Source organism: Teleopsis dalmanni, chromosome 2 (assembly GCF_002237135.1).
Source record: "Teleopsis dalmanni isolate 2A chromosome 2, ASM223713v2, whole genome shotgun sequence".
Lineage (NCBI taxonomy): Eukaryota > Metazoa > Arthropoda > Insecta > Diptera > Diopsidae > Teleopsis > Teleopsis dalmanni.
The window spans coordinates 193,575,952-193,589,982 of record NC_051847.1 but is presented as its reverse complement, the minus strand read 5'-3'; the positions used below and the strand labels follow the sequence as shown (position 1 = coordinate 193,589,982).

General features: G+C 30.6%; 2 protein-coding genes across 2 annotated transcripts in view; one reads left to right on the top strand and one right to left on the bottom strand.

Annotated features, from left to right (window-relative positions):
• LOC119685396 (CD2-associated protein-like) overlaps positions 1-14,031 on the top strand; it is a 188,862-nt gene that overhangs the window by 16,667 nt on the left and 158,164 nt on the right. The window lies entirely within an intron of this gene.
• On the bottom strand, positions 3-13,196 carry LOC119682453 (serine-rich adhesin for platelets-like; the record flags this gene model as incomplete). Its single annotated transcript, XM_038095901.1, has 3 exons — positions 13,172-13,196; positions 1,257-1,823; positions 3-1,180 (listed from the first exon to the last, which is right to left on the bottom strand). Coding segments are annotated over exons 1-3 (1,770 nt in total), but the record flags the coding sequence as incomplete, so codon positions are not given.

Here is a 14,031-nt window from a genome sequence, read left to right as displayed (position 1 = left end):
TTATCAACGCGTTTTTCAAGCTCTTGCACACGTGCACTATCGTGACTTGACTTTCCACTTACAGTGGCCACATTATTCTCATGTACTGTCGTTGTGCTTGTGGAGGCGGCGTTATTATTTGTATGCGCATGATGATTATTGACAATCGTTGTTTTAGCCGCTGTAGAACTGACAGCAGATATTATAGAATTACTATTATTGGGCGCTTCACTATTACCATCAGCCATATTTACAGTTGCTGGTGAGGCTGAACTCTTCGAAGCACTTGATCGTGTACTATTTACTGAAGGTGATATACTACGATTACGTATCGATAGACTATTGGGACGTGTACGTACATCATCATTTGTTGTTGCTGTAGTTGTTGTTGCAATTTCCGCAGCTAATTTATTGCTCATACTTTTGCTCATTGCATCCATTGTTGTTGTAGTATTTAATTCTTTCTTATGCATTTGTTGACTACTTTCAACAGTCATTGATTGTTGCATTACGCTTGATGTTACAGAAGATGATTGCACTTTAGTTGTGGTACTCGAACTTATACTTGAACTACTTGCACTAGAACTATTACTGATTTTTGTATCATCACCCAATAGTTTTGATGTACGTTCAGCCACTGTGCTACCAGTTGCATTAGTACTTTCAGTACCGATAGTGCGTGGTTCTATATTTGGTGATGTTTTCTTTTTAACTTGTGATGCCTTTAATTCTGCCATCCATGGTGCTTTTTTCTTCTCCCATTCACGTGGTTTTGGTTTGATTAGTTGTTGTTCTTCACTTAATGAATTATCATCTGATGATTGTGGTTTGCCATCATCAGTGGAGTGTTGTTCTGTGCCACTAGAACCACCGCTACCATTGACATACACTGAATTGTTATTACTTTCACCCACTATATTCATAGCGGCTGATGGTGGTCGTCGTTTTGGTGCCTTTACGCGTCCTGCACGCATATCTGTTAGTATAGAAGCGCGTTCAACGCGATCGAAATCTGTATCTGCATCAACAGTGGCTGCACGTCGCATCACAACATTACCGCTGGGTGCAAGATCAGGTAAACCACTACTACCACTCTGCATTCTGCTGCTAGCTATGCCGTCTGCGTAATCATGCGAGGCTGATGTGGTAAGTTTATTTTCAACATTTTTAACTTTTTGTTTAAGTCCAGATAAAAGGTTGCCTTTAAATAGAGAAATATATTTTTGATTATTTGGTTTTGGATCTGGATCTGGTGTAAATATTTTAAAATTACTTACCAGCAACACTTGTCACGGTTGTGGATTTCTTAGTTGGTATTGTTGGTTTCTTGGTAAGTACAGGTGGTGGAGTCTTTAATTTCTCATCTAAATTTTCTATACTCTTGCGAAGTTCACTTGTGGAAATGTTTGTAGACATGGCAGTGCTGCTTGTGGTGATGTTGCTACTAGAAGAGTGCACTGTTTTCGTTTCGAATTTTTTCACTAACAAACGATTGCTACCGCTACCATCGGGTGCGTTTGATAAATCTAAATTTTTATTTTCCAAAGATTTACGTTGCGCTGCAACGTTTCCACTTTGCAAACCAGTTTCGGATAGTATGTCATTAAGTGAGTCCCTTGAACCAAAACTGTCTTTACGATTAGAACTCTGCGTAGATGAATTACTACCAGATTTTTTAATAAAAACTTTTGAAGTGGAATTTGAAGTTGAAACGTTGGATACTGTAGTGCTTGCAGTTGCTGTTGTTGTTGCTGATGCTGATGCTGACGACGGTGCAGCAGTTGGTATATTTGTGTTGATATTTTTGGCAGTTCTGTGACTTTGTGAATCATGTAAAGGTGAAACTGTAAAATAGTTGATATTAAAATTAATTAAATTTTGCTTTTGTATTTTAATTTTTTAATTAAATAACTAATTAATATTTTGTAACGCATATGAAAAGCTATGATTAGGAGTTATAAGCGTGTGCTTGGTTAATATTCTATGTAAATGAAATCATAACTGTTGCTACATAAAAATAATATACTACATAGTATAATTTATATTATGTGTATTATGTATTTATTATTATAGTTTAAGTGTTGTAATCAAAATAACTGAAAATATGAGCTTTGCAAAAGTAAATCATTATGGTTTGGTATGAGAGATGAAACTATGAAAGAAAACTCTTGCTAGAAACTGAAGCATAAGTACTTACTAAACTTTGTGAAAGTATTAAATGTTACTTCAATATTAGAAACTGAATAAGAGTAAGAATAATAGTAGCGTTATTATTTTTTAAGATTTTAATTAATTATTAATAATACTGTATACTATTAATATAAGATATTATTTCTATAAAAACTATTTTATGTATGATGTATGCATTTACATTTAAAGAATTTAAAGCTTAAATATATGTCCAAATTATTTAACAACGCTTTTCAAGACGAAAAGGTTTTTAGCGTTGTCTGAGGCCTTGAAAATTATTCAGATTACAAGCATAGTTTTTAGAACAGAAACTATATGTACCAAGTTCTGTTTATCGTATATAAATAATAAAGAAAACATAATTTTTTAACGATTGTTTGAATAGTCAAAATAGGAGCTATATGATATTGTGATTCTTTCACCATTTCAACATATATATAAAATATATTCTCCAAAGATAACAAAGTATGCATATAAAAAATTTCACTCGCCTTAATGAGAAACTAAAACATAATCTAACAACAAAGCTAGACCGATTCGTTTTGTGAAATTATTTTAAAAAAATATATTTATAATAGAGAGTCTCTCATCTTTAAGAGCTCAAAGAATTCACCAATATTCAAAAAAATCCTATAATTATAAAGAGAAGGACCTGTTGTTTCTATTGTCGAATATTGTGTTTTGGTATGCTAAAAGAAAAATTACTCATTTTCGCAACTTGTAAGCATATGAAATTATACAGTTTTCTAGACAGAGAGGTTATGTTCCATAACCTCTAGATATTCAAATAACCACAAAAAGTTAAGTACTATCATGATTTATAATGATTTGAGCGAACCTTAAAAGGTTGATAAACACTTGTAGTTACTTTTTTTGGAACGTGATTTCTAAATTAATACAATTGCTGACTTTAAAAATATCATAGCAGACACTGTAAAGTCATGGCCATCCAAATATTTCGAAGAAAGTTTCAACAAGATTCTGCGCCGTCATATAAAGCAGCTACCAAGCAAGAATGATTAATAGACAAGGTCTTACGTTTTATTTCGACGGCACAGTGGTCTGCAATTGCACTATTATGCCTCTCAATCTACACTTTTCGGTTTAGAGTATTACTAGATGGCGCTAAAATTAATATGAAAGTTAATAGTTCTACGTATTGAACGAACAACCCTTTTTGATTATCATACGTACTCATATCTTAAATTACAAATTCCGAATACTTTTTAAGTATGAAACTTATATATTAGATACCATTTTTTTTATATCAAATAATATTCAATCGAAAAAGGGATGCACTATATTGTAGTTGTAAGAAAATAAAAATTTTACGAATTTTTACGATCATATAAGATGGAGTAGATCCATACATACATGTGTCAATAAGGTAGATCCTTTACTAAATTTTCAGGATGTCAGTAGAAGTCTTTCCTTTCTTCAGAAATTCTCCAAAAACGTAAAAGTCGAACGGAACCAAGTTAGGTACATAAAATAACTGCAACAATGGAAGCAATTTTTAGCTTATAAATCACCTTTCGTATGAAATATACATTCGATGATTGCTTGACAGTTTAAATGTTTTTCTAACTAAAAATTGCTCTCAAGCTTTAATGGATTAGAGAAAAGAAAACTAAATATTTCATTAGTAAAACTCTATTGATAAGATCGTAGATAATAACATTATTATTTGTTTTGTATAAAAAATTAATACTTAACATATAAACCCATGGTGTATGGACCTGCTTACAACTGGATCTTAGTCAACTGTACCATCTTCCATTAAATAACATTTTAAGCTTTACCAAAGGTTCACGATGGTTTAAAACCTCTGACTTTTTCCCTTATACGGTAACACAATGGGTCAATAGGTCTAAGTGGGTCCCTTTTAATCATTGGTACAACCTAACCGAAACCCATCATATTGCATGTGAATGAACACATAGGTAGGTAGACAAATCTATATGATCGTTGTGTTCCTTTATCTGAAAGCCAATTCACTTGAACTAAATTTATTTCCCTTTATACCAAAAGATTCCATAATCAAGTTGGTAACCTTTTTTCATTATTTTGTTATTATATATAGTTACATGGTGACACATAGTTGCCAAAAACCTGATGTAATCCTACACTAATAGTAATTTTTAATTCGTCAACATGATTGATTTAATTCAAAATGAAAGTAAATATCTGGTGAATAAAATATTATTAACTTCACCAACAATGACTTCATACCACACTCATATATTAATTAAAAAATTAAACAAAAATCACAATACTCACATTACAGAGAGAATGGCTCGAAAGATAGTATTTTCACTTTCTTGAGCGATGCACTATTCTATATAAAAAACTATATTTCCTAAAAGATTCTCTCAAATACAATAAAAACTATTTAATAATTTTTAAACAAAATTTTAATTTGACTTGCAAATCGCTAACTTATTGAGGTGAGCAGTAAGCACTTTAGAAATCAACTCGCCCACGGATTGGAGATGACAGCTTTAAGCGTGCATCTGAAGGTACGAAAGTATTCATATATGGATAAAAACAAAACCTGATATTAATAATTCAATTCTATTTATGACCTAATGACAACACTTTAAGCTCTTTTCCAATTTAAATAATACACAAACGCATTTGAAATATTAAATAAAAATAAAATAAAATAACTTAAAATGAAATAAATTTGTAGAGGCAATAAGACACAAAAAAAAACATGTTAGTCAAGTTAAGACGTAATTCAATATTGTTGAATAATAGATTTTTTCAAAGGTCACTTGAATAAAAGCAAACAAAAAGCATAAAGACTCATAGTCAGACGCTACGACGACTTATAACTGATTACAAATAATTTATATATCTATAATAGATAATAAAAATTGTATATAAAAAATGTTGAATGGCAATAAGAAAATCAAAGAGTGGGTCAGAAAATAGCTTATAGCGCCAATATCAGCTGATTGAAGTCAATGAAAAATAGATGAAATATGAGATTAAATTAAGTAGCGAGACGATACGCTACTTGCTTCATACTTTTATATTTTATAGAGAATTACTGAAGAACTCAGATATAAGAGAATAGAAACTATAAAAACGAGATATAATTTTAGTATTGCGAAATTATGGTAATTTGTTTAGTTTTATTTTTATTTAGAAAAAATTCAAAACCACCAAAATAGTTATTTAAATAACTTAGTCAGTTACTGAAAACAGTTTCAAGTTAAAATAAAATGTTAGAACTAAATTCAAAATTGAATCAACTAATTTACTAAGTATCGATAAATTTAATAATTCAGTTCATGCACTCTTTAACAGATAAATTAAATAATAAGTTTAATTTTTGATGATCTTGAGATATACTAACATTCTTATTAGAGTATGTCAGTACAAAACAGATTATCAAGGAAATGGAAAATCATATGCGGCTGGAGTACTGGGTAAACTTTCCAGGACTCAGACAAAGCAAAGCACTGATAACATCGTACTCCTACAAAGACATTCTTAAATTCTCAAAATGTAATATAAGGTTGATAACGGGTTTCATTACAGGTCATTATGGTCTGAAATATCACCTTCATAAACTACAATTATCTGCTAACTCGGAATGCAGATTATGCCTCGAAGATGAGGAAACGACCATGCACATTCTTTGTGACTGTCCAGCTTTAATAAAGCACAGAAGAAACCTGTTTCATAAAGAATTTCTGTCACCAGAACAGATTAAGTACTCTTCTCTAGATTTAGTTCTAGACTTTATTCATAAAGCTTTAAGGGGCTTTGTTTAATCAATAGTGAAACTGGTACAATAGGTCTCTTCTGGCCGCATACATACATTATTCTTTTAATGTATATAAAATATAATGAAAATATAAAAAGAAGTGATTCATTTTACTTCGCAGGAAAGTTGGTACCAAATAACCGGAATGTTCATATAAATACTTTTGCTCATATAATATAAACAAGGACAGCGCCTTGAGTTGTATCACTATACAATTACAGAAACTACGAAGCATCTAATATGGGTACTAAAAATATGCAAAATATAAAACCATCAAAGAACCATCAACAAAACTTTTACTTGAACACGGAAGCATGTACAACATAAGTCATTGTTAACACCACGCTATTCTCAACACACCTATCAAGATAATGGGCCAATAAATTTTATTGGAAAAAATCCGTTGGCATCAATTAAAATTATATGCCTGGAAATAACTTTGTCCTTGTTGAAGAAAAATGCTTATCTAAACCTCTTTTCTTCTTTAGGGTCCAGTTAAAAAAAAGCAGATCTAAATTAAAAACATAGTTGCTAACACTCTTCCTGCATAACTTTAGCTGTTACGTTCAGCAACTCCTACTACACTCCCTTACAGAGCCAATCCAATACCTAGGACGATTGTAGTTGTGGGCACCTGCATACCATGTTACCATATTTCACTTGGATTGTATTGCAAGTGAAAACCCACTTGCTACCGTTTAAGTGGTAGCACTTGCTACACATATTGCTGTATGTGCTGGTATTACGACATATATGGTGTGGGTTCAAATTCCACTGATCTGGAACACATGCCTAAAAAATCTATAAATTGTACTTGGTGATTTTTGGTGCTTGATCAAAGAAATATATCTTCAAGTGAAAGTAACCCAACGTGATAAGTCTATAAACTTGTCCAAGTCGTTAACTTTGCAGGATAACAGATCTGTCAGGTCTGTCAGTAAAGTCAACGATGTATACTGACTGAAGTGGTGTACAGTTTTCATCTCAAAGTTAGAGCCTGAATCAAAATTGTGTTAGATCGTTAAAAAGAATGACCCCGAAGATTTTGAATTTTATTATAGGAAACAATGGACACTGACACATGAGACACTCCAAAATAAGACATTATAGGATCAGCCAAGCCGCATAGAATGTTTCTGTAATACACAGCAACCCGATACTGCAGTGCTGAGCAGATTAAGCCGTTGACTTGAAGCAGCTGATTGGTATGTTTTATCTCCAGTTTGAAAGAGTTCGATCTTGAGAACTGACAAGAGGGTTCAACTGCCCAAGTTTGTTTAGCTGTATGCTGATATTTTTGTTTAATTGACAGATTGGTTGTTACAACAAGTAGCCTTGCTAACTTTTTGTTTTTATTTAAGAGAAGAAATATAAATATAAAAATCTGTAATAGTTAAAAACATTTAGAAAGCATAAAGTCTTCAAATCTATTCTATGTTTCAAATCTATTCGTTTGTGACAAGCAAATTCACTTATTATTATTATTCCCGCTGCAGTTAAGGACTATGGAACGATACACTCTGCAACAACTCTAAGAAAAACTTTTCCTTTAAACTTAACAGTGTTTTAAAAATATAATTTAATTAATCTTATAAAATATTTGACTTATAATAGTGACACAATTAAAAATTACTTAAATCAATGTTTAGGAAAATTTTGGAAATAAATATTTGGCGCCATTATTTGCTGTTACCACAGTCTACTAAAAATAGTTTCAATAGGCGTTAAAACAGCGATACAATTTAATCCCTGGTTTACAATTTTATTACCAATGCCACAGAAATTCAATTAAATTTTTATTTTTTTACTTTTTTAATTATTAGTTATATATGAACCATTAAAAAAAAAATTTTTTTTTATTAAAAGTATAACTGCGTTGTTAATAGAAAAATTATGCCATAAAATATTAAACACACTTTCACTATCTTGCCGCATCGTTTATGGTGGGTGCTGACACAGTCGTTGGATTCGGAGCGGGCGTTGAAGCGGTACGTCAAAGCTAAAGTTATAAGCACGACTAAGACGCGTTAATAGTTGACAATAAAATTGGGCACTTAACAAAAGTACAATAAAACTATATTATATTGTTATTAAAAGCAAACAAAATATTTAGAAAAAAAATAATTTTTTTTTTAAATAGCAAAAATACAATATTGTATATAGAAAATATTAAGTAACACAACGATTGACGGTGAAAAAACTAATGCCAACGCAAGAAAGTAAAACGAAAAATTTAAGCTACAAACTGGCCAAATTCAGACAAAATCGCCGCGTAATTGTTATTAAGTTACACTTTACGCCATAAATGTATATGTATGTTTATGTATAAAAATAATTTTATAAAATTTTTCCGCAATAGTTGAATATTTTATATATTCATTTTCATTGTTTAAATATATTAACTTTTCAATGTTGCGATTACCACATTACCACACACAAACGATATATGACACACTGGATGAACAAAATTGCAATGGAGTTGTGCTCTTTGGCCAACTACTCCCCGACTGCTAACGCACATTATTGTTTAGTTACTGTCCAGTAAGTAAGTGACTACCACACAGCTGGTTGGATATAGTTTATGCATATAGTATATAGTATGTAGTATATAGTTTATATATGTAAGTTAATATGAATGAATGTTTAGTTAATAGTAACGCTAGCACACAGTTTGGCATGACATGCAAGAGTTCGTTAATGAAAATCAACCACGAACGACTTACTATGCGGAACACAAATAAAAACAGCAAAATGTAAATAAACAAAGTTTAAAAAAAAAAAAAATTAAAATTAATAAGAAATTTAAACAACTTTTCCACAAAGTATTTTAAATTATGTTTATGCGCGCCGAAACGATCAAGAAATAATTGTCTAAACTATCCAAAAGATAAACAATAACAAACTCTTGCTCACCGCCTGACACGCAGACCAGCGATCAGCGATCAACAACCAAACCAAGCCAACCCAAGTCAAGTCAAGTGAACCTAGCAAGCAACAACAAAAAGAAAAAAATTTAATTCAAAAAAAAAAAAATTAACGAGAGAAGGAGGAACATTTATTTTCACTCATTCTTTGCCAGCTTCATTTTGAGTGTAAATAAAACTTAATTAAATTCATAATCTTTATCAAAACAGTTAAAATGCTTGAAACTATGTATCATCGGCCGCGATCGGACCACAACACAACAGATGATGTAAGAAGAAAAAAAACCGTGTTTTTATGCACTTCACTCCACGCCACACCGTACTCCACTCCACGCCACACCGTACTCCACTCCACTCCACTACACTTTGTTATTCCAAAAGTCAGTGGTGTTGTAGGCTTGGTCGCAGCACCAAATCCAAGTTTAAATTTTTAATGAGCACGAAAATCAAATTAAAAATTATCACTAAAACAAAACAAGAGAGCCAAAACAAAAACAAATAATTCAAAGCCACTGATTTTGTTTATAAAAATCAAGAAAAATAAAAAAACAATTTAAAAAAAAAACCTGTTAGCTATTGTACAGGTTAAAGCCCATCGTGGTGGGGTGTTGTAGCAGTTTGTTTGAGCTTTTTTTTTGTGTTTGTAGCGGTTGGTTAAGTGAAGTATGGAGAATGCAGTTGGGGCTTAATTTCGTAGAGAATCTAAAGACAATGGAACGAACAAATTCAAACAATGTTAATTATAATCCAACACCAAAAAATATGCTTTACATTTTGTTAGTTCTTCATGTAATATATTAAGTATCTCGATTGCTATTTGTATGTATTGTACTCGTATGAATATATAGGGTAAGTCAACAAAATTGTGTTAATCTCTTTTGAATAGGAAAATGTTCTTTTATATGATTATATTTGAGATCAATCAAATTAAATTGTTATAAAATAAAATTGAATTGTTTTTATGTTTATCAATAATTGTATAGAGATGACACTATTACACAAAAATAAGATAAAACTAACTAAAATAATATCAACTCTCAAGATAGTGAACTATAGGACAACATGTAACCAAACTGGACCAGTCATATATGAACTACTGTAGATAGTGTTCGTTAGAGCTCAGAGATATATCTATCTATATCTATTCTGTCACTAACCAGATCCAGGTTTAAAGATTTTGACATGATATTATTCAACTCACACCTCAACAACAAATTCAACAAAGAAATCATCAAAATACTTGCGTTTATCAATACGCTCGGCTGATTGTGAAAAACCTAACCCTCTCCCCATGATTTCAAGAAATAAAAAATTACAAAGGTTTTCTAGCTAATAGACGAAATTTAACTTTATCAATTATCATGCTACACAAAATACGTGTTTAAGAACTCCAATCTAAAATCGTTACGGATTTGGGTCAAGCCATATACTAATGTTACAATTACATATATAAAACTTCATATAGAGATGATATTGAAAACTACCTGCGGTAGTTTAAAACACGTATTGGTACACATATATCTAGCAACAATAATCCGATTATATCAAACGAATAAATGTTCGTGACATTTCAGTCTACATTTTATCTCAAGACAATTGTGTAATTTGTTGCGATCATGTTCGAAGGCTGGTGACCCTCCATAAACTACTTCAAAGCTTAGATTGACGGCAAACAAAGGGAACTTGGGGAGGAATTGTTTATAATGAGCTGGTCTATTCTTAATTTAAGTCCACGGTTAATTTGATCTATAAGTGCTCACAATTCGACCGCTTGAATAAAATAATTAAATAAAAGCGACCAGATATCTTTGATGACTATTAACAAATTGTTTAAATTTTGGTCGGAAGTTTTGATGTGTACACTATATAGCCCAGACCTTGCATTGTCTGACAATCATTTGTTTCGATCCCTGCAAAAAATTTTTAACTTAAACATTTTACAAGCGAATAGCAGCTGAAAGTCACTGGGTCAAGTTACAGCATCTCTACACCGAAGTCATCTAAAAATGGTTAGAGTCTTCAAATAATAATAGCCTATATATATATTTAATTGAAATTGTATTTCGATTAAGTAAATTTTTGTTTAAAAATGTACCAAACGTACTTTTCAATATTACCCAATATAACTTATACTATTTTATTATATGGCAACAACTAGCAAACGTTGGTAGACCACTTTCTCGACCATTGGTTGAAAGCATGGAATTTGTTAGGTAAAGTATTGCAAATAATTCTGAACCATTTAAAAAAATAACAGAACTTGTCATTTAAAAAAAAAAAACGTCTTTCAATACAGTACTGAGGCTATTCTTCTTGTGAGAACTTAAATCAATAAAGTTACAAGTGCAATGATAGATTAAAACAGAACACCCAGGACCGTTGCCTTTTTGACATTAGTGCGATTCCGGCATCCATCCATAAACATTTAAATGTTCTTTTATAAAAGATGTCATATTAAAGTATAGCTTTAAATATCTCGAACGATATATAAGTAACATTAATTCACTAGTTACTATTAAATGCCTTGAAAAAATTCCTAGCTAAAGATCTATTGTAATATTCACAGAAATAATTTCTTACATTAAATGGAATAATTGACAAACGTAATATCTCGTGGTTTAAGATACTATATACATCTGATTCAGGATTCCGAAAACCGTATTTAGTTACTAGACTTGTTTCCTGGATATTAAAGAGTAAAAAATGACAAATTCGGCAGAAATTACTCTCTGATTTTTACAGAATCTGCAATTGTCGTATGGAGGTACCAGAATCCTCTTTCTTGGTATCGAAACTGAGCAGCAGTTTAATTCTAAATTTAACAGAAACTGCAGCTATCGATGTTCTTTAGTTCCATATTTGAATAATGGTTGTTAACAGGAGCATGGTTAGTTAAAAAACCAATAAGAATATATCAATTTGCAATTTTTCCTTTTATATAGAGATTTGGCGAACATAATTATTTTAGAAATATTACATATATAGTTTAAGATCAAAGTAATATTATTTGAATAACAAATTTAATAATCATTTTCAGAAATGACTAATGATCACATCACACACTTAAATTGAACTATTGCTAACAAATCCTAATATTAACATTTAAATAATATAGATCAATTACATTTTGTATTTTCATTATAATATTTAAATATGTCTCCAATATATACAATAATTAATATTTGATCTATATTTTAAGTGTACTTTTTTAGCACAAAGTTGCTACTTAACAGCACTAATTTTATGCTGTTTAACAGTAGTTTTTTAATTTCTTTAAATCACAAACAAATTTTTGCAATATTTATTTTGAAATGTTAATTTATGAATAGAACTCTTTCTTGGCCTAAATTAAAATTAGTTTTATATCACATTGACATTTCAAAAACTAGTTATATTAATAATTATGACTCATAAAATGAATTTTTGTTCTTAATATAATTAAAATTATTTTAACTTTATTCGCAGAAAGTCAAAAGCAAAACAAAACGTTATAAAAGATATGAGTTTAACTGAATTTGAATATGAATTAAAATTGTTTTTAAAAGAAAGAAATAAAGGCTTGTAACCTCAATTTGGACGACACAACATCTGCGCGTTATATCAACATACAACAACCTACCAATTTGATAGAGCAACTTATATATGAAAAAACAAAACAGTTCAGTTCAGATAAACTGGTTTACAAAATATAAAAGAAAACACTTCAAAAGCCAAAATGGCAATACTTAAAGTACCAAACAACGAGCAACCAGCAACCAACAACCAACAACCAGCAACGAACAATCAACTACTTTACTAAGGCGGTGGTTAAACGGCAGGCGGCAATGATGGTACGACCTGCACGCAACTATAATAATAGTTAGTCTATATTAAGAAGTATGTATGTCAAATGAAAACATGCTAAATTAGTTGAAGATAATTTATTATGTATAGCCAACCAATTCATATGTGGAGCAATTAACTCAGATATTCATTTCAAATAAAAAATTTAAAAAATTAAATGATGGATTTATTAGAGATGGATATGGATGAAATGGATTATAAACATTCTATAATATTCAAAGTGGGTGTAACGCTTGCTTTTCGATATATTGATAATGGATTAAAAGTATTTTTTTTTCTTTGTAAATATTGTTTTTCTTATTACAAAATAATTTTAGCTAAGCAATAAAAATAATAAGATTAGACTATAAGAGCTAGTTGAGCTGGGAAAATCTACAGTTTAACTAAAAGTAAATGGTTAAAACGTAAATACTAGGCGTGCGCAGGCGCAAAATACTGGAAAAACTCGTTTACATACAAATCGTATTGATAAAGTTGGCCATACGAGCACCAAATATCTCAATGGAAGCTTTTTCCAAGCTAAATTCTGTAAAATTTATGAAAATGATATCAAATAATGAACAGTGTTTAGAGTGAGCAGAGAGAGAGAAGTAGAAACAGAAGAAGAAAAAACCAGATTTGTTGTTAAAATTTTTCTTAGTATAATTTTAAAAATTATTAATGAAATAAAAAATCAAATTTAAAAGGCTAGTAAGCCACTGCGACAGCTGCTTGACATTAACAGGATTTTAAGGATAATAAAAAATATTTATATATTTATTTTAACTTTTTTAATTTTTATTTAAACAGATAAGCGTAATGAGTTTTGACAAATGAAATTGCAATTTACATTATTTTTTCTATGTATAGAGCATAAAATCTATTTCAAATAGAAAGGTGTTTAAGCAGTAAAAATTTCCCTATAAATAAAATTTTTAAATTTAAAAATGTCAATAAAATTTATTAAGTACATTAATATAGCTGTGATTGAAGCGTTTGTTCTAAAAATAGCACAAAATACGAGGGCGGTTTGATAAGTCAGTGAATTTTTGAATCTCCTGCGCAGTTACTCCAAATGCAACATTGCTGCCGTCAGCTGTAATCTACCAGTGGGTAACTTTTTAATTTTGAGCAAGGTACGTCGTTCAGTTGGTGTTTGATAGCCGTTCAAAGCAGACAACCTCGTGAATTTTTACGAAAATGAAAAAAGTGAATTTCGTGTGCTGATTAAGCATTACTGGCCACAATCCACGAATTGGGATACGAACTGCTACCCCATTCAGCATATTCTCCAGATTTAGCCCCCTGCGACTATTTTCTATTTCCAAACCTAAAGAA